The sequence below is a fragment of the Poecile atricapillus genome, chromosome 2 (assembly GCF_030490865.1).
Source record: "Poecile atricapillus isolate bPoeAtr1 chromosome 2, bPoeAtr1.hap1, whole genome shotgun sequence".
Lineage (NCBI taxonomy): Eukaryota > Metazoa > Chordata > Aves > Passeriformes > Paridae > Poecile > Poecile atricapillus.
In genome coordinates this window covers 14,970,784-14,994,018 of record NC_081250.1, presented here as the reverse complement: position 1 = coordinate 14,994,018, position 23,235 = coordinate 14,970,784, and the positions used below count along the sequence as shown (strand labels likewise).

Here is a 23,235-nt window from a genome sequence, read left to right as displayed (position 1 = left end):
TTTGCTAAAATGTTTTGCTCAAGGCCTTGAGTTTTGTAATGTTTTTTATGACGTTTGCTCTTTGGAGCAATACCTACAATATGTTCATTTTCCTTTTACTCCAAGCTCCAGCAATCACCCTAAAATGGCATTACATAACATAGCACATCTGGCCTGGAAAAGGGCAGTTCAAATAATTTATATTTGGGTTGTGATCATTATTTTAATGTAGGTCTAGTGAGGGGATTGAAGACAGATAATGTTTCTAAAATTTGAAAAATTTTACCTTGCTCTTTTATAGTATTTGACGTTCCTTTATTTCCAGATCATGGGAAAAGCCCTTCAGAGTTGACACACAGGAGAAATATGGAATACAAGCAAGGTGTGTCTGCAGTCTGCAGGGACTCCAATACACCCTGCACTAACAGTTAAACAAGAGGGAATTTGCATCCCTCGAACATCACAGCATTTTGGTTACGTTTGATTTTCTGAATATTCCCTCTCTTACAAATAGTTTCTAATTTCATGGTGTGCAGTAGCAAGTCTGAACAGACAAAAATCAGGTCACTGTTATTCAGACATATTTTATTTCAAAATAACCCAGTACCTGATGCAATTCACTTTAAATAGTACATCCTCAAATCATTGTTTTAGAAGCTTCCTTAAAATTTGTTAAGGGGCTTTTCTGCTTCCCTATTGAAATTTACAGTGGTCTGTTCAGCAAGGAAGAAACCAATCATGGTCTCAAATTAAAAATTATCTACACAGACCAAAATAAAGCAATATATACATGTTAAGTCTTTGCAGGACAACCATAAAAGAGAAGTTATAAAAACTGACTATGTCATCCAAAGCACAGAGAAAACAGAAAATATCAGACCATTTAGTAACTTAATTTAATCAAGTTGCAAGCACATGAAGTACTCATTTCTCAGCCGTCACTGTGATTTTCAGATGGGAGTCAAACCTTCAGGATTATTCCAAACAGGTCTCACAAGTTATTTAAAAGTACGTATTCATTATTTATAGCTAAAGTATTTCTCTTGTTTCACTTACAATGAAACTAACAATTGATCTTTTTATTGGCTTAAAGAGCATTATTCAACCTGATTAAAGACCTTAGTTTCTCAATGCAGACTGGAAAATACAGCACACTCATGACAGAGCAGGTAAATATGAAGTACAAATGCATAGATGCTAATGTGAAAGGCAACATATCTCACTCACATTGGGGAACAAGAAGGAACTGAAAGAGAAAAGACTGGGAAGTAAGCAGAAGAGGAAAGGAGACAAGAATAAGCACTAACAACCTGAGTCAACATTAACAAGAAAAGACTCCCTGAAGGGAAGAGGTCCCTTTCTCATGACTTTTCTGTTTATTGATTCAAATGGAAGTAGATAGATACCACACTGTGGGCCTGTTTTCTAATTAGCAAACAAACAGAAAGCTATAATTACAACATCTGATTTAAAGAATGCATGAAAAGCAATCTTACTGTTTTGACTATGACCTGTTTAGTCTGCTTTGAGCTTTTAGGAGTTCAATATCAGAGGTTATGGAACAGATGGAAAAAAAAGTAACACTAGCACATTTTTTCCCATAAGCTAAATAATAGGGCATGGAGTAGGTAGATATCACATAAGTGATAGACAAAACCTTGATTTAGATTCTAGAACTTGTAAACACCCTACACGTTGCAATTTTTAGTTACTGAAAATCAGTATTATATCTTTAGTCTGAAAAACAAAAATCCAAACAAAAACCTTCCCAGATAATTTTAGAATGCAGCAATGTGTCAAACTTGCTTATCAAAAAAATCACAGCTCACTTTGGTTTTTCATCCATATCATACAGGAAGGATGCTTTCAGCACACTGTAAATCAGTTGCATATCCAATGTCATTAACTTTAACACAGTCTTCCCAAGGTTTTGTAGCTCTGCAGTGTCCCTGGTCACACTCACAGCTTGCAGCAATCACGACTAGGTTGCAGACATACTCCCACCAGATTTTCTGGATCCAATGAAGCCACAAGAACACATGTGTTTGCACTGATCCCACGCTTAATCTCACCACAGGAAAAGCTGCTCAGACTTGCTCTAAGCCTGCAGTTAAATGGAAGAAGACAGACAACTTCCAGGGCCTGACCCAATATCCACCAGTTTCTCATGGAGACTTGGCAAAGACAGTGCTAACCTGTCCATCAGGCCCCTTGGCATTCAGTGTCCAGCACACCCAGCTCTAAGAGCTGTTTCCAAACCAGGAGCAATATGTCTTATTTAAATTGCTGGTTTGTGAACTTATCTCTAAATACTCCCACGGGAACACAGTGAAGTATCAAAACTCAGTATCTAAAATTATTGACATACTGAGTAACCTGTGAAGGAAAACAAACATATCTCTCTAATCACAGAAACAGAAGATTGGTATTGCTTCTGTGAAGACTAATAAGACCATTTATTTCGTATTTCTTAGATGCTATTGATGACGGGAAAAAAAAAAGGGAGGGCTGGGAGAAGGATACAAGGAGAATGAAGAGCAGAAGAGATTTTCACTTTGGTAGAGCCCCGAGGAAGTACCAGAGCTTCTGTCTATGTTATATCAATAATATCCTATTTGTTAGCAGTGAGCTGGATGCTAAAAAATAGCTTAAGAGAGAATGGAGCTAAGACACAGTGCTGTATGCCAAATAATCTTTACTGACCAAGATCGCAAAATTGTCAACTTTACATGTCTTCAACATTTTTATTATTATGGTTTTAAAAGTCAGTATCCAAAGAGCATCTGATAATGCCTTCCAGAGAAACACCTAGGAAGAAGTCAGTGAGTCAGGTGGTCATAAAACCAATTTCTGGTTTTACAGTGATGCTAAAGACCAAATTAATTTATAAGAGGGAGAATAAAATCTACACTTCAAAATTTTGTATATACCAGGGAATTTTACTGGTAAAACAGGGAAGGAAAATAACTATGCATTTCACCAGCTAAGCCCCACTAAAGTTAAAATTGCTGGGAGGTTAAATATGTACATATTTCTGCTGCCTTTCAGCATTTTTAGTGGTGGATCAATCAAGTGTTTTTCAGTGATCTAATTCTGTCCCTGCTTCGGAGCATGCTTGAGTAGATGGATATTTTTTTTCTTTTTTTGGACATCCATGTGCTAAATTAGTACAAAGAGCTACAACTTCTGAGACTTTGCACAGAAAGCAGAAAAGACATCATAACAAGATGGTGAGTTCTTTGCCAAATTTTAAACAAGCTTAAAATATAGAACTTCTCCACATGGTCAAAATACTATATTTTTGCTTAATTGCATGATAGATACTGATGAAAAATTTTGCTGAACTTCTGACTTGAAAAAGTTGGACTGTGGGATTTAGCCAGCAAAGAAAACTCCTGTCCAATCAGGTAAAATTTCAACCAACCAACAGCTGAAATTACAGCCAACTAAAGCCTGCCTCTTATAATGGAAATGACAGACATCAGTAATTGTAGGTCAGCACCAGTTCTGTCTACAACTGGGTAATTTTATTTTCATCCTTAGAAATGAATGGAGTTTAGGGAAAAAAAAAACTTTTACCTATTCAATTCAAAATACATCTTCACTATTCCTCTGATTTGGGCCAGCTAGCAGCAACAGAATTCCCACCCCACTTGTTTGCTGTGGTTACACAGCCCTGTGTTATTTCCACTATCTCACACACAGAGCCAGAAGAACTTGGAAGATGAAAATACTTTTGCTTTCAAATATTTTCCTTTTAAAAGCAGAAAGCTAAGTGTAATTCTATGAATGCATTATTATTTTGGAAGCACTGCTGAAGTCAGGAAATTCCAAGTCAATGCTATATTATATTCATTGTGCAGATGTACCACTTTCTATTCCTCTTTTCCTTGTTAAATATAACCTGTTGTGGCGTATTTTTTATTACAGAATGTGCAGTGGGACAGTTTCTGCAGTAATGTTGGAATCTCCACCCAGGGGAGATTAGTTACATATGGAAGTGGATGGGCAAAAAAGAAGAGTAAAAAATGGCTGAAAGCAAGGCACTATGTGAAAATGGAGCTCAGAATCCATAGGACTTTCACTTTGAGAGACTCAAAACATTGCTCATTTTCAGATAATTATAATAGGATATCTGTCTCCCTCACGTCTCACTAACCAGTAGCTTCGTTATTTTTTTGTAACATTCTGTACCAAAAATTTGTACTTAAAATTCTGTGAATGATTACTAATTCAAATATTTGGTAATTCACTTGTTCTTTATCTACACTTCACTATTATGGAGCAGTTCGCTCTAAACCACTTATGAATATAAAGTAATAAATAATATGTATACCATTAAAATGAGAAAACAAACAAAAAGCCACCAAAAAAATCCCCTCGAAAACCAAAAAAACCCAAAAAACCCACAAGAGTTCTCAAGCGACTTAAACTGATTTACAGCCCCACCGGTTCTTCCCAGACACAGGTCATCCTCTTGCCTCAAGGCTCTGCCTAATTGAGGATCCTTATTACGAGCTCATGCCGCAGGATGTCTTCCAACCTGATCTGGCTGCCTCGCTCTGCTAATGGGGCGCTAATGGTGCTTTCCCCGGGGGGATGCGCAGGGTGTCCCGGGGCTCGGGAAGCGGGGGAGCAGCTCCGGGCAGGGGCACCCAGCCGCTGCCTGAGCCGCTCCTGAGGCTGTTGGCTGCCAACAGCACACCAGGAGAGTTTCCAGAAACCTCTGGCTTATGCCTCTGCTAACCAGACAGGAATTAAATACTACAGAAGGCAGTTGTGTTGCTTGCCATTTCATACCTCGCTTTAAGCAGCACTTTGACAAAAAAGTTCTTTTGCTGGGCTTTCTCCCCAAAGCACGGTTTTACTTCTCCTCTTGTCACTTCTCTCTGCCTTTGCAAAAGCAGCTTTTCCAGTTATATGCCAGTGACACCCACTTCTACCCATCACTCTGCACAACTGGCTCCTGACAAATTTGCCTACCGTTCAGTTTTGGGCAATGGATTTATTTCATCTGTGTCATTCCAGAAATGGACCACAACTGCTTTTTAATCTTTACTTCTTTGAAGTGTAACTACGGCTAATTACCCTTAAGAAATTGCATTGAAACACTCTTATAATGATATAAACTGTTACAAAATACTAAATACACTAAAACCAAAAATTTGGATGCTGTGTACATCAATTAAAGCAAGAAGAAATGGGCACCAAGCACCAGCAGTAGTGTGTAGAAGAGATGGAACAGTGATGCTAGTAAATCTTATAGTAAGGCCCACCACAGACAGCTCTGTAGGTACTTAGTACTGACTAATTGATCACCCCAAAATCCTTCTTTAGTAGAGTCCTGTGGATTAAACCAGTGGGATTGATTCTGGGTATAATCTGTAATTGCAGTTCTTGGGTTCCATGAGTAATGGGTCTCTCCTTGTATTTTCCTTGGATGTTCAAAAGAAGAGGCTATGAAAGCACTCCAATCCTTTCTTTCCTTCTCTAACATTCTGACATCCTCAGCTGTAATTAGGACTCCCAAGAGAGAATATGTATTGACTTAATGCTGACTTGACTCAGCAGAATGTGGTGAAGCAACATCTCAAACCTCCCTCTGTTCATATCAAAGAGCACTGATTTCCAAGGAATAGCTTTCCCTGTCTCTCTAAGTGCCTTCTGTAGATTCCCACTCTGGGAACAGTTGGATAAGCAGTGCTGTCAGGTGAGGAGGGAACATGCTCCCAGTGATGGATGCATCACCAGCAAGCAGAGCACTCACCACTGGTCAGATGGACTCTGTTAAGAAAACACATGGTTAGAGCCTGATGGAGCAGCACTGAAAAATTCATAATGGAAAATGAAAACAAGGTGATTACCTTTAGCCTTGTGGAATGTGATCTAATTCCTAATGGGAGAGGCAAAGAGAAAAACCTGACACTCTGCTCAGTGTATACATTAACCCCTAAAATTTCCTAACATATAGTCAATGTAAATTAACCTTCGTGTTTTATTATTACATTTAACTGTGTCATTATTAAATCACTACTCCCTATTATTTTCTGCATAACCCTAAGCCAGTAGTTTCTTAAACTCTTTGACTCTTTTTAGACAGGAAGGTTATATTCACTTAGCATCTAACAGAGGAATTTAGCTTTTATCTGATACTGCTTTGCATCTTGCTTCAATATGTTTTGATTAAACATGGCAAGCTAAAATATTCTTTCTAATACTGGAATGATGTTTTTCTTTTAAAAATATCCCAGATGGTCAGATAACAAAAGACAGGTCTGTTCAATGAAATTGACAGTAACCTAAAAACTGGAGAATACTAGTCTCTAATATCAACTAGCATCTTCTAAAGGGAAAGATAGAAAAATTACTGCTACATACTCATCCTGAAACTTACATTCTCAGGCTAGGGATCAATGTCCTGATATTAATTGATGCCTATATTTTATTTTTGAGATTGTATCTTTAACTAGAACTTAGAAGGGCCCTCCAAAGCCTGCAGAAGGGTTGTGGTCCAAGAAGCACTGCATCTTCTTGAGGAAGCAGGAGTCTTCCTCATGACTTCAGGAAGTAATGGATCTCTGTAACGAAACAGCATGCTCACCTTTCATACACGATCTAGGAGAACACAGGGAGAGCCATATGGCATGTCCTAAAATTAGATATCACTTAACACAGTACCTAATTGCAAGGCCACAGAGCCTACATCTGTTGGAACTGGGTCTAGCATGAAATGTCAAATGCAGATTTAGATATAAGTAGGTTTGCAAAAGGGAAGTGTTTTTGACATTCTTTTAATTGAGGAAGAAAAGAGATTTCTGATGAATTTAAGATTCTGAGGAGGAAGAGCAAAAGGTTTGGAGAAAACTGAATCTTTTCCCATCAGGAAAGTGCAATTAAAAATATTTGGAACTTTTCTGCTATCTACTCCTCCATGCTATTCCCCAACAGAGATATGTCTTCTTAGCTGGTAGTTAACAGTACAGTAGAAGTTGTTGGAACAGGAAAAACACTTTTCTTGGTAAAGGAAATTTCCCATTTTGGCTAGATTCTCAAAGTATTTAGGAAGACTACTATGATGAATGAAATGTGTCTGATATGATGTATGACCTTCCATACATTGCATAAGTCAAAATCACACATAAGCATCTGCCCAGGGCTGCCTTCCATGGAAATTCCAAGATTGTCTTCCGAGTGGGGTTTGCATAACCTGCATGATTAGGATTTGGAAACTATTTTGAACAAGGAGGAAAGATACATTAACATTGCCAAGTGACACACCTTCTCAAGCTGCAGGAAGAGAGGGGGTAATGTAGCTAACATGCTATGGGATAAAATTAAAAATCCCTGACGAAAGAGAAGCATTATTATTTCCATTCTGTAATGTTGCCATCCATACTGGATACAGCTGGAGCAGCTGAAAAGAACATTGATCCTACAACTGGAAACAGTAGCCTCTTCAGCCACTTCAAATAAATTGGAGAAAGACTGGGTCTGCAGCTGCTGGTCCAGTGGAGCATTTTTAATTTGGACTACTGCTGTTTTCAGTTTGTTAATACATGGGGATTTGAACAGCAGCCTTGGCTGCGGTGGGAGTAATCTCCTGGGAAGGGATGGGGCAGCCAGATGCGGGTATAACCAAGGGATCATGAATCTAGGCCAAGCCCATGATTTTGTGACCTTCCTAATCTTTAAAAATAGCTTTATGCATGTGTGTATATACACAAACAGATAAATTAGTATCTGTAGTAACAGATATACACCATAAATACTATTTAAAATTGTTTTGCACATTTTTTAACATTCTGAAAGGTAAGAAAAGCTACTGAAGAAAGGCATCCTGAGCCCTGGTGCTCATGGTAGGACATGAGAGACAGTATTGTATAGCAAGCAAGTAAAAGAACACACAGATGAATTTACATTAAATATTTCCATTCCATTTTAACCACGGGTTTTGCTCTGGTACATTTGGTGATTCCTGGCTGGCTAGGTACTGCGTCTATATTTTCTTTTATGTATGAAGAACAGCCTGTTTGCTAAGTTTGGCATTTCAGACTAGGTAGTCACAGCAATGGACAGGTCTGTCTGTTTGCTTTTTTTTTTCTCTGATCTTGCCCAAGTCAACAGAAAGGGTTATCCATCACTGTTCCAGAGGAAAAACAGGCTGGGCAAAAGGCACCAAAACAGTTTGCTTAGGATTCATACCAGTATGCATCAGTTTAAGGAGAATGGAGACCCAAGCAATGTCCTTAAAATGCAGTTACAGACGTTGTAAAACAAATGTAGCGCATTACTGTTCAACAGAAAATGTGACTGTGATTTGACTCAGATTAAGACTACGCTGTAGTTAGAATGTCTTGAAATAGATTCTGAAAAATAGTTGCCCATAAACTACCTGTCAAAGGAGAAATTAACAGGAGTTGAAAACATAATTTTTTAGACCTTCTGGAACAAACATTTAAGCAAGAAAAAATGTTAAGATAAAAACATTATGGAACATATAAATGCTATTTAGGAGCTGAGCACTATTTGTGAAGAAATCAGCAACTAAAGATAAAGCAGTCTAAGGTGAAGGATGCAAGGTAAGTACAATCCTGGATTCACGGTGAAGAACACTATTGAAGTGAGGAGTTTATCCATTTTGCAAAGTAATGTAACACCAAAAATTAGAAATGAATCACACGAAATTTTTGACATTAGAATAAATGGCATGGCACCAAGTACTATTGTTAATACAATTAAGTGAATTTTTCCGTCCTTCTCTGAAAGATGTTGCAATGATGAATCCAAATACATCTGACAGCAGGAGCAAAGTTTGAACTTTAGAATTGCAAATCTCTGCAGAATAAGGCCTCCACAGTTATCCTCTCTATGGTAAGACTGCCCAGATGTTTTATAAACATTTTTCTGTATTTAAAATATTTATGGGAAAGAATAAAGCAATTTTTTGTGCCATAACAATGCTTTTGTTTCCTTTGGTGTTGTGTGAGATATGGCACATTATATGAAAATCCACAGAGGATGGCCTTGTCATGAAACAGTATCTAAATATAGTTGGCAAAGCATCAAGTTGCAGGTGAGACAACAAATTCTAGGACTTTTCACCCCACAAAACTGGGAATGAAAATTAGAGCAGAGGAATGAAGTCATCTCCAAAACACCAAACACCTCACGACAGGAAAATATACCTCACTGATTGGAGCGATGTCAGGAGTAAGAGATGGGTTGGAATTCATCTCAATTTATTTATGTGCCTGTGAGATGTGCCAGACTGCACTGACTAGATCCCCACTAACTACAAAGGCAGTTGGAAGGAAGAGCCCACAAGTAAAACTATATGAGGCAGCTGAGTCCCACACATGGTCACCTACCATGGTTACTAAACAGGAATTAGTCATCACCTGCAAGAACTCAGCTGCTACAGTGAAGGCCTACCAACAGCTACTGAAATAGGCAATGAATCTTCTAAACAAAATTCAACCACCTAAACCAAATATATTTTTAATTTTTTTACTTCAGATAGTTTTTTTGTATTTGCAAACCCGTGGTCAGTCAAGATCCTGGAGACACCTACAAAGCTCTGAATTACTATTTTCAGCTTCTACCTAATTCCAGTTACTCAGGATTTTTCAGGTAAATTCTCTGGGCATGTGAAGATCTACTTCTGGTATTCCCTAATCTGCCTAATTTTTCACTCTACCTAACCACCTGCAGATCTTTAAATTTGGTTTTTCTCTACCTAACTGCTCTTCAGCAACCAATCTGGGCTTTTCAGAACAAGCCCAGCATGCATGAAACATTGGGTATGATCAATCTTTAATATGAAATCCCAGTAGTCACTGAGTTCCTGCAGGATATTAAAAACCAAGGTTCAATTATATCCTCTTCTAATAAAAATCTGAACCATTGTCACTCAGCAATGATGGAAATTCACCTTCCTAAAGAAAATTCAGATGGTCTTCATCTGTACTGATCAATGTTTTTGGTTATAAAATACTTAAAATAATAATGGAACTAGAGAAATATATTAGTCTAATGGCCATAACATTTATCTAAGCGGTGTGGAGAGTATTTAAGTTCTTCTCTTAAACAGAACATCTTCCCTTAAGAGAACACAGGAGCTCCTGTCCTTTTTACAGTACTTAGTCATGAATAAGAGAAAATGAGAGTTCTTCATAATATCTAAAGCCCACGGATTTAAGATACTGCCCACCATAGACATCTCTGTTCAAATCTCCCCACTAAGAACAGGGAACCTAGTAAAGTGAATTTTCAAGTCATTTAGTTCATAGAAACCTGTGGACCACCTGCTCTGCTTTAACAATTGCTTTAATGCAGACTTTTAATACGTGAGTAAAAAAAGACATTTTCTAGATGATCCCACATAAAATCTTTTTAGACCTTTTTTCCCACAAGGGAAAACAGAAAACCTTATTATTTGGATGGAGTCAAACTAGGCTTTTCTTTTTGATAGTGCAACTCAAAATTCTTGATACGCATAGCCTTATGTGAGATTTACAATCCCTTTCCAATTCTTGTATCAACACATGATTATTCTTGCATTAAACTGCTGTTCACTGCTCCAATAAACTCAACTCAGATATAATTACAGTAGAATTTTATACAGCTCTGTAGTTCCAACAAGTTTGGTCTATGCATCTGAGTTTCAAACATATTGCATTTTAACACCATATGGTTGTAACTACCAGACAGACCTTGCCTTGCCAACCCTGAGAATCAGACCAACTATGCTGAGTGCACCAAAGCTTCACTTGACAATCCAGAAATTACCGTTGCAATATCTGTTTCTCCTTACGGCATTGCCAGATGATTTGTTGAGGTCTCTTAATGAAAATGAGACTTTCAACTGTATTTATTTGTTTGTTTTGATAGACTCTCATACTTTTTTTTTTCTTGTTTTCTTTATGTTAATTCTGTATATTCAGAAGACATACTGCAAGCTCCAGAGCAACAGCTTTCCTTTTATGTATTAACAAACATTCCCTGGAGAAGCATTACGCACTTAAAGTGAGAAAAAACAAGAAAGGAGAGATAACAAATGAGTAATGCCTAACATTAGAATGTGTGTCAACTACTAAAACCCCCAAATATAAATGAAAAAGCTATGCAATGAAATAATTAAGAAATCAGTTTTAAGTTGGGATTTAAAGAGCTATGTGAGCCAGCTGTATAGATATCATAACAAAGGGAATAACCCCAGATGAGAGCCAAAAGAGCAATTGCACAAAACTGTGAGACAGCAAGCAGCAAGAGGGCTGGGCAGCAGAACTAAATCAGAAATAGAGTGGAAGTTGCAGAAGCAAACAAACATGATCCATATGTGAAAATATTCACAACGTATTAGTGTTTAATTAGCATAAAAGATAAGAACACTTAGCAGAGTCATCATAAACAAAGATGAATGGAAAACGTGCTGCTATTAAAAGTGGGCAATCTAACTGCACTACAAGTGTAATTTGATCAGTCACAACTTCACATGTAATTTTTTTTAAAAAGCAGTATCTTGAAACAGCACTTTGCTACTGCATCTAGTGGTAGAAAATAGTGTTGAAGTAGACATTCTCATCTGAATGAGAATACCTCATCAAGTATTTTGGAAACAAACAAAAAACCCCTACAACTGTTCACTATCCACAACTTATACCCAAATATACATTCCAATTCCATTTTGAACACAGAAGATTTGCCTTTTGGATGAAGAATGTGAAATGACTTTTTCAAGTTTTTTCTCAATTTTTTGCTTGTTTGAAGGCTCTGAAACAGAGATCACACTGAAAGTTGAAATTAGTATAAGAATGGAAGAGTAGGTCCTTGTTATATTCCAGTACATTCATTTTTTACAGCATACAAACCTGACATATGTATCAGCACAGGTTATATTGCTTTCAAGATAAAAACAATATGCAACAAGTAGGGCAAAGGGAGAGCAAGAGAAACAAAATGGGTTTGAGGGCCTTTGTGACCTTCACAAACACTTTTTCTTAATAATGAAAATGTTAGCAAAGTCAGCTGCATATGTGCAAGCAATATAAATTATATATATATATATATAATAGCTATCTATAGCAACATTCTTATTGATGATTTATGGCAGTTACACTCTCACACATCTTTCAAGAGGTACAATCTCCTCAAGTTGTGCAAAGACATGACAACTTATTAGACCTCACAAGTTTCAAGCTTTAAATAAACAAGTAAAGTATTCATACATGGTAAAGTATGGAAACAGAAAACAAAATTACGAGTTGTGGAAATTGAAAAAAAGGTAACTTACTGTGAGAAATATTTACAAAGTCTGCTCTAAATGAATGTGAAAATTTCAAGCAGCTTTACCATTTTTTGAGACTATACAACATCCCAGGGTATACCTCCAAAACTTATTAATTTGTAAGCATAAATAAAAATTGGAAGACCATCTGAAAGGGCACTACATCTCTATGTTCTTACCTCTAAAATTAACGTTTTATTCAAGATTATCTCCTCAGCTGCAGCAAAATGTATTTCTCTGTCATTGTTCTCCTAACAAATCTTTCAACCATGATTCCTATGGAGGAATAAAAGTGCATTTAACAAAAATCTAAAAGAAAAATCATCAACTGAAAAATAGATTTTAGGAACTGAGATTTCAAGAAATACATGGAAGTGAAAACAAAGTTTCACTAGAGAAAATCAGAAAACAAACAAACAAACACAAAAAAAGAATCTCAACAAATCAGAAATTAAACAAGAAACAATACTGAGCATTTTCCCACTGTAACTCTCCATTGAAAATTCAAACTAAATTCAAACTAAATTAACACCCTTGAATCTAGAATACTCAAGATATGATGTGAAACTTCATAAGTCTTAATAACTAGTAGGAATACAAAGGACTGATTGCTTTTATTTAATGATACATACTTAAGAGATCATAAATCATAACGCCATATGCAGGAACATTTTTAAAATGGGAAAAATGGTCTGTAAGAATCATTACCTGTTTTTTGAAGATCCATAGAACAGTGTGACTATGGAAGTATTTTAATGCTTGTCTTCAGACAATGAAAATAAATTTCAAAAAAGGTGAAGTACAGCAGCTGTGCAATCTCATGTTTTAATTACAATATGCCTATTTAGGTTTCCTAAATTCCCACACGAATTATGTTAGTAGAAATTGTTATGGATCACCACTGTCTTAGAATTCCTCCTTTAAAGAGATATCTTCTCAAGACTGCCACATTTAGGAGGATGAAGAAATATGCCTCTTCACTAAGATTTTGCAAATTAATACATTCATTAATTCCTGCATCCTTGACTGAAAAGTCAGACTGAAAGCTGTGGATCACAATGGAATACCAGATTTTCTATTCTTGAAGCACAAACCAGTTTAAATTACATATACAACATGCTCACGTATTGCAGAATGTGACAAAAATAATAGGAACTTTACCTAGTTGCTTTGCATCCAGAATTAGAAGTATGTATTAGGTAAAAATTCTTTTACAGTGGCCGCATCCTTAATTTAGCACAGTAAAAAAGGGGAACTTTGTATATCTGTATATCTAAATCTATTTATATCTATCTATATCTATATCTATTTGTCTATATCTATATATATACAAGGGTGTGAAGTGTCCAGCTGGTCAGATTAAATACAACAAAGTTTAAAAATCAAACCCTGAAAACCCAACCTGTCTACATACTTCCAAGTTGTGAATGAGACACTTTTCACAATGAATCATGATTTGGGTCACCAATAACTTGATGCAAAACATAATTCTCTGATCCTTTTTTAGTTTCTAGTCTTTCTTGGTCTCAAAGATGATGTATACAAAGGTTGCTTTTATTTTCTCTTCTCATTTATCCAAAACATAGCAGTGTACAGCTACCAATGTTCCTGCCAGCTTCAGTTCTGCTCTTCAGAAACTAATGGGCAGCAGGAGTTGTCACCAGTTTCTTCCAGCTGCCTGGAAATCTCAGGAGACTCAAGTTCAAACAGACACTAGGGCTACTGGAAAAAAGAGCAAAACAAACATCAGGAGACTGTTTCTCTTCTCATTCTGTTAGGAAACATAAATTGCCCAAAAGGAAGAGACAAGAATTCTTATCCAGAGGTGAAAAGTGACAAAACTCAATGAAACATAAGCTCTTCAAAGTTGCTTAAAGAGGGCCTGGAACTTTTTGTGGGCATACAGAATATTCTTACAAATCTACAAATATGTTTACACATATTATTTGCAACCACCTTCTAAGAACATGACTAAATTTAAGGAAGTAAAAACTTTGCATGAAAACCTGTAAAGAATTCCTTGGTTCATCCTCAAATTCATGCACAGAATAATAAAAAACATCTAACAATTCCAAAACTCCTTAAGCACCCATTTGCAGACAGTTTCACAGCCATGGGTTATCTTCTGCACAGAAACTTTTCAAGCAAAGATGTTGAACTAAAAACAAAACTCTGCCTTGAAATTTGTAATTCACTCACTAGAAATTTGAGCTGACAAGTTTCACTTTTATCTTATAGTTGGTTTCATGTTGCAGTTCTTAGCCAGCCTCATATTTGTGGTTCAGTACTCCCAGCTGATGCCAAATCTAATGCTTTTGAATGACTCCTGTTAGTTCACCAAGCACTTGGTAATGTTCGATTTGCTTCTTTCATCACTTGTAGGTAGATCCTTATTAAAATGTTGAGGTTAGCAGCCAACCATCACTGAGTAAAGACACATGTGTAAAAACAATACAGCTAAACTTAATAATTGTTTGAGAACTATCAGACAAATTATTGGTTTTGACTGCAACCACTGTTTTCATGTGAGGATCCAAACACAAGACTTGGGGGTTTTTGAGGGTAAAATTGATAATGAAAATATCCCTTTGGATCTTTACCTAATTCTGCAACCATTTTAGCCCACTACTTCTCTTCTAAGCACTTCTCATTGTCCAGACTTTTGTGGGAGGTTCAGATGCAAAGTATACCCATAAACTGACAGTGTTCAATAGTTAATTTCCTAGAGACATGTTATGCTCCTTCCAGGAAATGAGGTTGCTTGTTACAGATGTGAATATCTAGCATGTGGAATATGACAATGTAGAACAGCTGAAGGCCTCAAGTTCTGTAGCGTATCAATTTCTTATTGAAAGTATCTCATTAAGAGAAATGCTTTCACTGAAATTTAATTTCTTTAGATAAAAGAGTCCCCAGAAGCACAGAACTATAAATTCTACAGAATCATGCCAAGATAAGGTAAAAAAAAGAGAAATGAGGAAGCCTAGAAGCAAACTTACTAAATTATTTTATTGCCTGAAGTGAAAAGCAAGAGTAAATAAATAGTACAAGTGTTTGATGGTTTTAATTTTTAATACATTAAATAAATTCATTAAGCACAACAGATGTTGCTTATTAACTATCCCTGAAAGATTGCTCTCTTCTCTTTATTTTTTACGGCACAGAATTTTATACCTCTCCTCCTCTTCGTAAAACCGGGAAGTATGACTAAGGAAAGCCCGAGTGCGGCATTTTTCACGTACGGTGGGAACGGCGTCACTGTGCTCCAGCTGTTTCCTTCTCGCTCAATCCTGTAAGAGCAGACGCCGGTCCCGGTGAGCCCCGGCCCCGGTGGGCACCGGTGAGCCCCGGCTGCGCCCCGCGCCGCGCCAGGTGCGAGCCCCGCGGGCCGGGAGCGCGGCCCCGAGCGAGCCGGGACAGCCCCGCGGGGCAGGGGAGCCGGGCCGCGCCGCCTCAGCCCCGCCGCACCTGGGGCGGCTGCCGGGGGCCGCACCTGGCAGCGGGGCGGGCACCGGGCCGGCCCTCAGCGGAGCGCCTCGGGACTGCGCCGCGGGGATCCTCCTGCGCCGCCCGGGGACCGGAGATCACCGACACCCCCACCCCGGCCCCGCCCCGCAGGGGTCCCCCCGCGCTGCCGCGGGCGCGGGGGTCGGGAGATCCGAGCCCACCCGGGCGGCGCCGCCGCCGCTCCCGCTACCTGCGGCCGCAACTTTTCCCCCGCCGCCGTTCAAATGCGCTGCCGTAAAGCGCCCGTCTCCCGTGGCAACAAGGTTCCGGGCGAGCACTAGGTGTAGGAAGGTGATGTAAAAGTAAAACCACCCAGTGTCGTAAACCAGGTCCGGGGGGGAGGGGAGGGAGTGAGGGGGGCGGGCGGGGGAGGAGGTGACTGGAGCATTTAGACACCAGCGAGCGGATCATGGCGGATGGCCCCAGGTGTAAGCGCAGGAAGCAGCCGAACCCGCGCCGCAACAACGGTCAGTCACCCGCGGGGCAGCGCCGCGGCCGCGCTGGGGCGGCGGCGGGGCCGGGGCGGGGGCCGGGCACAGCCGTCCCGAGCGCGCAGGGGGGAGGTCGGGCGGGCGCCAAAGTAATTCCCCCGCCGCGGCTCGCCGGGAGCGCGGCTCCCTCCGCACCGTTATATCCGCTACCTGGAGCCTCCCTCGCCGCTGCCTCCCTCCTCCGCCTAGCGGTGCCTCCGCACTTCGCCGCTGTCCGGGACCGTTACACGCTGCTTCCCCCTCACGCCCCGCGACCGCCCCGCCGCCGGCAGCGGGCTCGGGGGCCCCCGGCCGCGCCGCCGCCCTCCGGCCCCGGCGGGGACGCCGAGCCCTGCGGGGAGCGGCGGGGGAGCAGCCGCCGCCCGGCCGGCCGCGACAGCCCCAACTCCGAAACTTGTTACCTGCGCGCTACCCCGGGTGGAGCGGGGCCTCCCTTCAACCCCGCGGGCGGGATCGCCCCGCCGCCCGCCCGGGAGCGCCTTTACCACCCGCCGGAGTTTCCCCCCCGTTTGCCCGGCAGCGGGCCGGCTCCTCGCCCCCGGCCGGCGCTCGCCTTTCGTGGGGCGGCGGTGGGGGACGCCGGCCGTCCCCGAGCGGGTACACCCGGGAGCACACGCGGGGGAGGCACTGCCGCCGCAGCGGGCAGCGATTCGCGCGGGGGCAGCGCAGCCGCCCCGGGCCGGCGCCCCCGCTCCGCGCCCGCCCGCCCGCTCCGCGCCTCCCCGCCCCGCCGAGAGTTGGTGCCCGGTGGCGCCCCGCGGCCGCGCTGCCGCCCCGCCGGGCCGGTGGGGAAGGGAGGGCTGCGCCCGGGTGGCGGGGGCGGGCGGCGAAGTTTCTTCCCTTCCCTCTGGCTTCGGAGGTACCTGTTTGTATAATAATGGGTGGTAACGGTTTGGCCGGGGGCCCCCGCTCCGCTCTCCGTGCGTGTGTGACCAGCTGCTGCAGTCTATATAAGGAATTACATTTACATTTCAGACTTAGGGGCTGCTGTGGGGTGGTGTTTTTTCCCCTTTGGTACGTGTGTTACTTTAAGATGCAATGGGAAGGTACACGGCGAGGGGAATAAAGACTCGTAACACCCACTCTCTACTTATTTTCTGGAAAATGGAGAAGTAGTTCGGTCCTCGTAGCACGACTCTTCGGAATAGGTTGTAGACTAGGCGATTTTGTAACCCTCCTTGGTAATTTTGGGTTTTATGTGGCATTTCCTGTGCAGGGTCACAGATAGGAAGGCTTTGCCTGCCATCTGAGATGTTTTCATATGCAGTGAACAGTCTCCGAAATAGATCGGAGTCACGATCGGTGCTTCACCTCTCTAATCCTGACTGTTCAGGGCGTAAGGTGGTGATAAATGACGGCCTTTCCAGGGGCTAACGGGTTGGTTTGATTGTGTTGAACTTAAAAGGGTTTTCTTATTTTTGCTGTGTGCGTTTTGTAGCAAGTGTTCTTATTTGCACGCTCGTATTATTAATTTCTTGTCCTAGTGTAAATATTTATATTTACCTCATGATTTGGCTGTGCTAAAGGTAAGTTTGGAAAGTGCTTTTCTCTTTACCTTATTAAAAATGTGGATGATTAGAGAAAGGGGCTTTTCTTGTTGCTGACGACAACATGTGTGACATGTGAGTCTGAAACCACCCAGCGTCTGTGCAGGAGCTGTAAACATGTTTACCTGAACAGGAAAGAAAATGGATTTTTCTCTTAAAGATCCAGTGATGTGAATACTATACTCTTAAAGCATATCAACAGATGCCTTGAGAGAGAAATTTTCTGAAAACCTGGCTTTTGAAATCGACGGGAAAAAAAGATCCTTGATTGCTGCAGCAAATGGCAACTTGTGCAGGTAGAAAAAAAAGATGGTGTTTAGTTTTCTCCTGCATGCATGTCAGCCCCCTCCTGTCTGCTGCTTTCATTCTCAAGGGAGGGATTTATTTACCACGCTTGCTGTCAGTGTTTTTCCTTTGTGCTTAATATTAGAAAACCAGATTTAAGGCTGTTTAGCACAAACCGTTTTGTCTGCAGCGTGTATCACTTGCAGAAAACAAAAGGTGTATAAGATGTAGTATCATTCCAGGTATCTTTCATCTTCATCACTTTTGGACCTCATTGCTGTACCCACTTTATTATAAAAAGCCTCTGATTCTTTATCAACTAGTTCTGCAATGTAAAATGTAGTGTGTCTTGGTTTAGGCTGGTTTTGGCTCCTTTTATTGAGGAATTAAAACCAACTTAAGTCATTGTGCATTGGAGCATCGGGATTGGTTAGATAATAGAATCTGGATAATAGAGATTTCTCAGCAGTGGGTTTATGTTTGACTTGCAAATATTTACTGAAGAAAATGCACAGAAAAAATATTAACCCTTTAACCTTTAAAATAAATAAGTATGAGGCTTTTTTTTTCTTCAAGTCTTTAAATGCACTTGGTTCTTATAGGTATCTTCTGTTAATGAGGAATGGGCATAGGGGAGATGCATAAATAACTGGCTTGTTTGTAGTATAAGAAACAAAAGCATTTTTATGCTGTTTCCTCTCTAGTTTCCCACAGAATAGGAGATTATTACAGAGAGATTGCACTAAACATCCAGTGTGTCAGTTAATAATACTGGGCTATGGCATTGAGTTATTATACTGTAAACTTTTCTTCTTTTTACCTCTTGTGAAAAACTTAATACAGCTATTCTTACACTCTAAACTTTTGTTTTGTTTTTTTATTTCCCCTGCTTTCTCTCTGTGTTTGGGAGCCATCCTGGTTCATTAGCTCTATCTGGAAAGACAGTCTTACCTTCTTAACTCTAGAGCTGGTTCCTTTTCTACCTTGTTTATTGCTCCCTATGGGAGATCAGCAAAGAGCCGATTGGTGCTGCCATTAAAGCCTCCACTTACAAGGAAATCTGGCACTTCCTACCTGAAGAAAACTACCCTGTGTCATTGTCCTTAGTTCTGGCCAATACACAAAAACATCTGCTACAGCAGAACAGTTAACAAAGTGTTGAGGTAATGTGATACAGCAGAAACACAGCACTGGAAGTCTCTCATCCTATCTACTTCTTCCCCTTCTCCCCCTCTTTTGGTAAAAAAATGAAGAGGAGGAAAGAGACACGCTTTGGGTATTTTTTGCCGGTCATCTGCGTAGCCACACTCTTGTGAGACTCCTGTGTAGACTTCAAATAGATTCAATATCAGCAAAGGTTTTCTTATTCTGAGTTGGTTTACAGTCAGGATTAATTGCTTTCTTAGCTTCTGTCATGTATGTTATGGGATTGTCTCAGTTCTTGCTAAACAGCAAAACTAAAAGTGACACATCTTGTTCTTCAGCAATGCTGTGAGATAAGTAAAACAAACAAAATATTTTAAACTTTCCTTCTAAGAGTGTAAAAAGATATCAACTTTAAGTATAGATATTCTGAAAATAATGCAAGTATGCCTTCACGTTTTCAGATGCATATTTAATGGTAAAAAGAAGAATGTTTGAATCTGAGTGAATTCTGCACGCTGTCAGGTACATGTGAGGAGAAGGTATAAATAAGCCAGCCTTGGTCACAGTGAGTTCATTACCAAAAGGTTATGTAAATTGACTCGTTAGAGTGCTATTTCAGTTGCTTTACAGTTGATGCTCCTCTCTTTTTATTTCTATTAGATAACAATTTAATATAAAATTTTGCTACTAAGCTAAGAACTGTAAGAAGACTGTAAGTCCCTTTGAATACGGCAAAAACATATTTCTTTTAGCTCCGAGGTGTTAACTACTGGAAGGGTGTCAGGTGTTAGTGACACTTGGGATACAGCATTCCTGGTTGTGCCTGTCTTCTCTTGCCCCTTGCCTTCCTTTTTTGCTAGGTATCATGTTTTCACTCTAGTGTTAATTTAAATTTGCAATTTGGGATTTGTGGAATGTAGCCTGAGTTAAAATTCCAGGCACAGTGAACAGGTCTACACAGACAACTGAATTAACTGTTTGAGACCAAGGAAACCTCTCTTATAAACAAGTAGTACTTCTGTTTTAATGTTAGCTATTGAAATATAATGTAGTTCTCTTAAAAAGGTCTCTATCTCTTAATTCCTCTGTCAGTTGTGAAGTAGGGTATCTTAAGGTAATTAACTACCTGAAGCAGTTGGGTTTTTTTTTTAAGGTAATTTGTTTCCCGAAACAGTTTGCCTTGCTTGTAGGGTTCTGTATGCATGCTGCTGAAAGGGTTAATGAAAAGTAGTGATAAGATGAAACTTTTCTTCTGACATGGGCTTCTCACTCATAGAAATCACTCAGTTTCTTTAGTTAGAAGTCTGAGGATTTGACTTCTTTGAATTCAGTCCAAATTTTCTGTTGAATATTTTTAGTTACATCAGATAGTCTCAGTGGGGAGGGGTTTCTGTGGACTTTGGGCTTTATGACAGGTCCTGTTAATTGGTGTTACTGGCTTTGGTTGGGCCCTTGCTCTCTGTAAGCAGCTTCTCTGTGGACAGAGCAGGAAGAAGGGGTTCTACAGCTGTTCCCTGCTTCCTTCCCCACTGAGACTCCAGTTGTGGCATTGACCTGTAATTTCTTCTTATAGAAGTTTTCCAGTGCTGGGGGGAGAAGCTGAAGCACTCTGAAGTCAAAATATCACTATAATACCTTTCCTCATGTGGAAACATGAGTTTTAAGAGAGTTTAAAATGCCACTGAGGAATGGTACACATTTTTAACGTGTGTAAGACTCTGTATTACTGTGGTAAAGAAATAAAATTAACTTCTTTGAAACTCGGGTTGTAGGTTTTTTGCTTGTTGAGGTTTTTTAAGTGATTTTTGATCAACTTCTCTCTATTGCAGAGAAACTGCTGGAACTGCCTTATCTGGCCAAATGCCTCTTAAGCATCCCTGCTTCTAAATTCAGTCATTATTTACTAAAAATATAAACTTACTGCTCTCAAGTCATTAGCTGTTTGTAGTCACTTCACAAACATTTAACTAATTGATGTTGGAAGCTGAATGGAGTAAGTGTGCTTTGTCAACTGTAAACCCAGTCTTTAGCAGTACATACTGCATCTCTGGAAATCATAAGGATTCTATGCATAATAGGTTTCAAATACCAACAAGTAGGGTTTGAAAACCAAGAATTACTGTTTTATGTAGGCTTTCATACTGTATTGCACTTCCAGGTTAACTTTCAGCTGATTAACATCAGTATTTCTGAATTTTTGGTGGTTGTTACCTACATTTTTCAAGAAGACTCACACATAGGATCTCTTCTGTTTCAGATAAGTAAGCAGAACCCTGTCTTTCATTTGTGGTCTCAGAAACATTGGTGCTTCATTCTGGAAGCTATAATAGGCCTGTTATTTGTGAGAACTAAATTCTCAAGTGACTTACCCAAGGTCACACAGGAAGTCCATAGCAAGACTGAGTCTCAATCCATTTTTAATCCTCAGGACTACCCTTGCCTTTGGCTTGATCTAGAGTCTTAAAGGGAAAGAATAGTTTTGTCATTTGGTAGTTACTATTCCTTTCAGCTTAATTGTTTAAGTTCTTTCATATTTATTGGAATATTTTTGCTTTCAGCAAACAAGTGGCAAGAAGCAAAACTCAGTTTTGTCTTTAGCTATTTTTGGATGGTATTAAGATAGCATTTTTACTGGTGATGTTTCCTGTCTTCATAGTCTATGAAATGATGTGCCAGAGAAGTAGAATGTTGTCTTCTGGTGTGTTTTATATTCCCAAATCTTAAGTTCAGTGATGCAAGGGTAGACAAAAATCACATCAGGAGGGAATTAGTTAAAGACTGCATTGACATCAACACCCCTGCTGGGATGTGGAGAGTTTTAAAGGGGGCTGTTTTCTTGGAGTTTAACATCTGGGCAGAAATTATTTCATCAGATGTTGCTTTTGTTGTGACAGTAATGACTAAAGAATGGTCTCAGTGTATTACTGGTATTTCTAATATTTGAAACTAATAAGTTGGTAAAAAAGCATAAGTCCTCCTCAAAACAAAAATTTCCCAGAAACATGTAAGTGTCAGGCCTGGGTAAGTCAAACACATGCAGGTCTAGGTTTTACCACCACAGCTGTTTGTCACAGGTGGAGCTGTGTGGGAAGTGGCTGTGGGTGCAGGTGGGTGCTGCTCCTGCCTGGGTAGCGTGAGGCAAAGGTGGGTGTGAAGAGTGTTCTCATATCTTCATTTGTGAAGATGTGTGGTTAGCTCCAGTCATGAGACGCTGCAATACATCAGTTTGGGTAGGGATTCTTTCCTGCCAAGGGAAATGCTATTTGAAGTCCTCAGTTGTTAAAAAAAAAAAAAAAAAAAAAAAGAACAAACCCCTAAGCAGAGGTTGGAGAGCAGAGGGTTGTATGCATGAATGCTGGATGGGTGAGGCAAAGCCTCAAATGTATGGTGAAGGAGGGAGAGTGGAATAGGTAGGGGAGTAGTCTGCTTCTCACTGAAGGTCTGATGCCTGATTTGTGATGTACCTTGCTGGCCTTCCAGGGAGGAATGTATTTGTCTGCTGCATGAGAAGAACACAGCAGTAAATAGCTTTGACCTCAGTTGGCTGGGTGATGCCTTGAAATATTGGAATTGTTTTTGAGTTCTGTAGGGGGTTTCATGAATGTATTGTTTTGTAATTCTTTCTACTTCCATGTTATGTTGGCAAGTTTTTTAAACCTTTTATAAGACATTGCCTCTAACATTCTTCGTTGATTTCTTTTTAGCTAAATATTATGGGCTCATTTATTTCTACCTCATGCTTGCTTTTCTAGTTGTCCAGTTCCTTGCATCTTATTTTATTGTTGTTGGCAAGAGTAACAAAAACTTGATATTTTAAAAAACTGTTCACATTTGCAACTTTCTAATCTTTGTGACCATTTCTTTTAAGGAAATACTGGAGTTGCTTTTATTTTTCCTACTGTTATTTTAATATATTTATTTTAAATATGTTTATTTAATAATCTATTTATCTCTTTCTTGCATAGATAAATAATATTCCTGAGTGACAGCCAAG

General features: G+C 39.9%; 1 protein-coding gene and 1 long non-coding RNA gene across 5 annotated transcripts in view; one reads left to right on the top strand and one right to left on the bottom strand.

The window, feature by feature from the left end:
* Positions 1–15,283: 15,283 nt before the first annotated feature.
* LOC131575841 (uncharacterized) lies at positions 15,284–17,317 on the bottom strand. Of its 3 annotated transcripts, none has more exons than XR_009276872.1 (3): positions 17,127–17,317; positions 15,963–16,049; positions 15,284–15,555 (listed from the first exon to the last, which is right to left on the bottom strand). It is a non-coding gene; the product is annotated as an uncharacterized LOC131575841 (long non-coding RNA). The 3 variants fall into 3 exon arrangements; XR_009276873.1 differs by lacking the exon at positions 17,127–17,317 and adding an exon at positions 16,665–16,764; XR_009276871.1 differs by lacking the exon at positions 17,127–17,317 and adding an exon at positions 16,414–16,602.
* The window catches only part of ZEB1 (zinc finger E-box binding homeobox 1), a 123,254-nt gene continuing 116,135 nt past the window's right edge, over positions 16,117–23,235 (top strand). Inside the window, exon 1 of one of the 2 annotated variants that reach the window (XM_058831840.1) lies at positions 16,117–16,239. In XM_058831840.1, the coding sequence (XP_058687823.1) occupies positions 16,182–16,239 (58 nt within the window). In that variant the 5' untranslated portion in view covers positions 16,117–16,181. Of the gene's footprint in view, positions 16,240–16,751; positions 17,123–23,235 lie in introns of those variants that run through there. The other variant, XM_058831841.1, reaches the window with a different exon arrangement.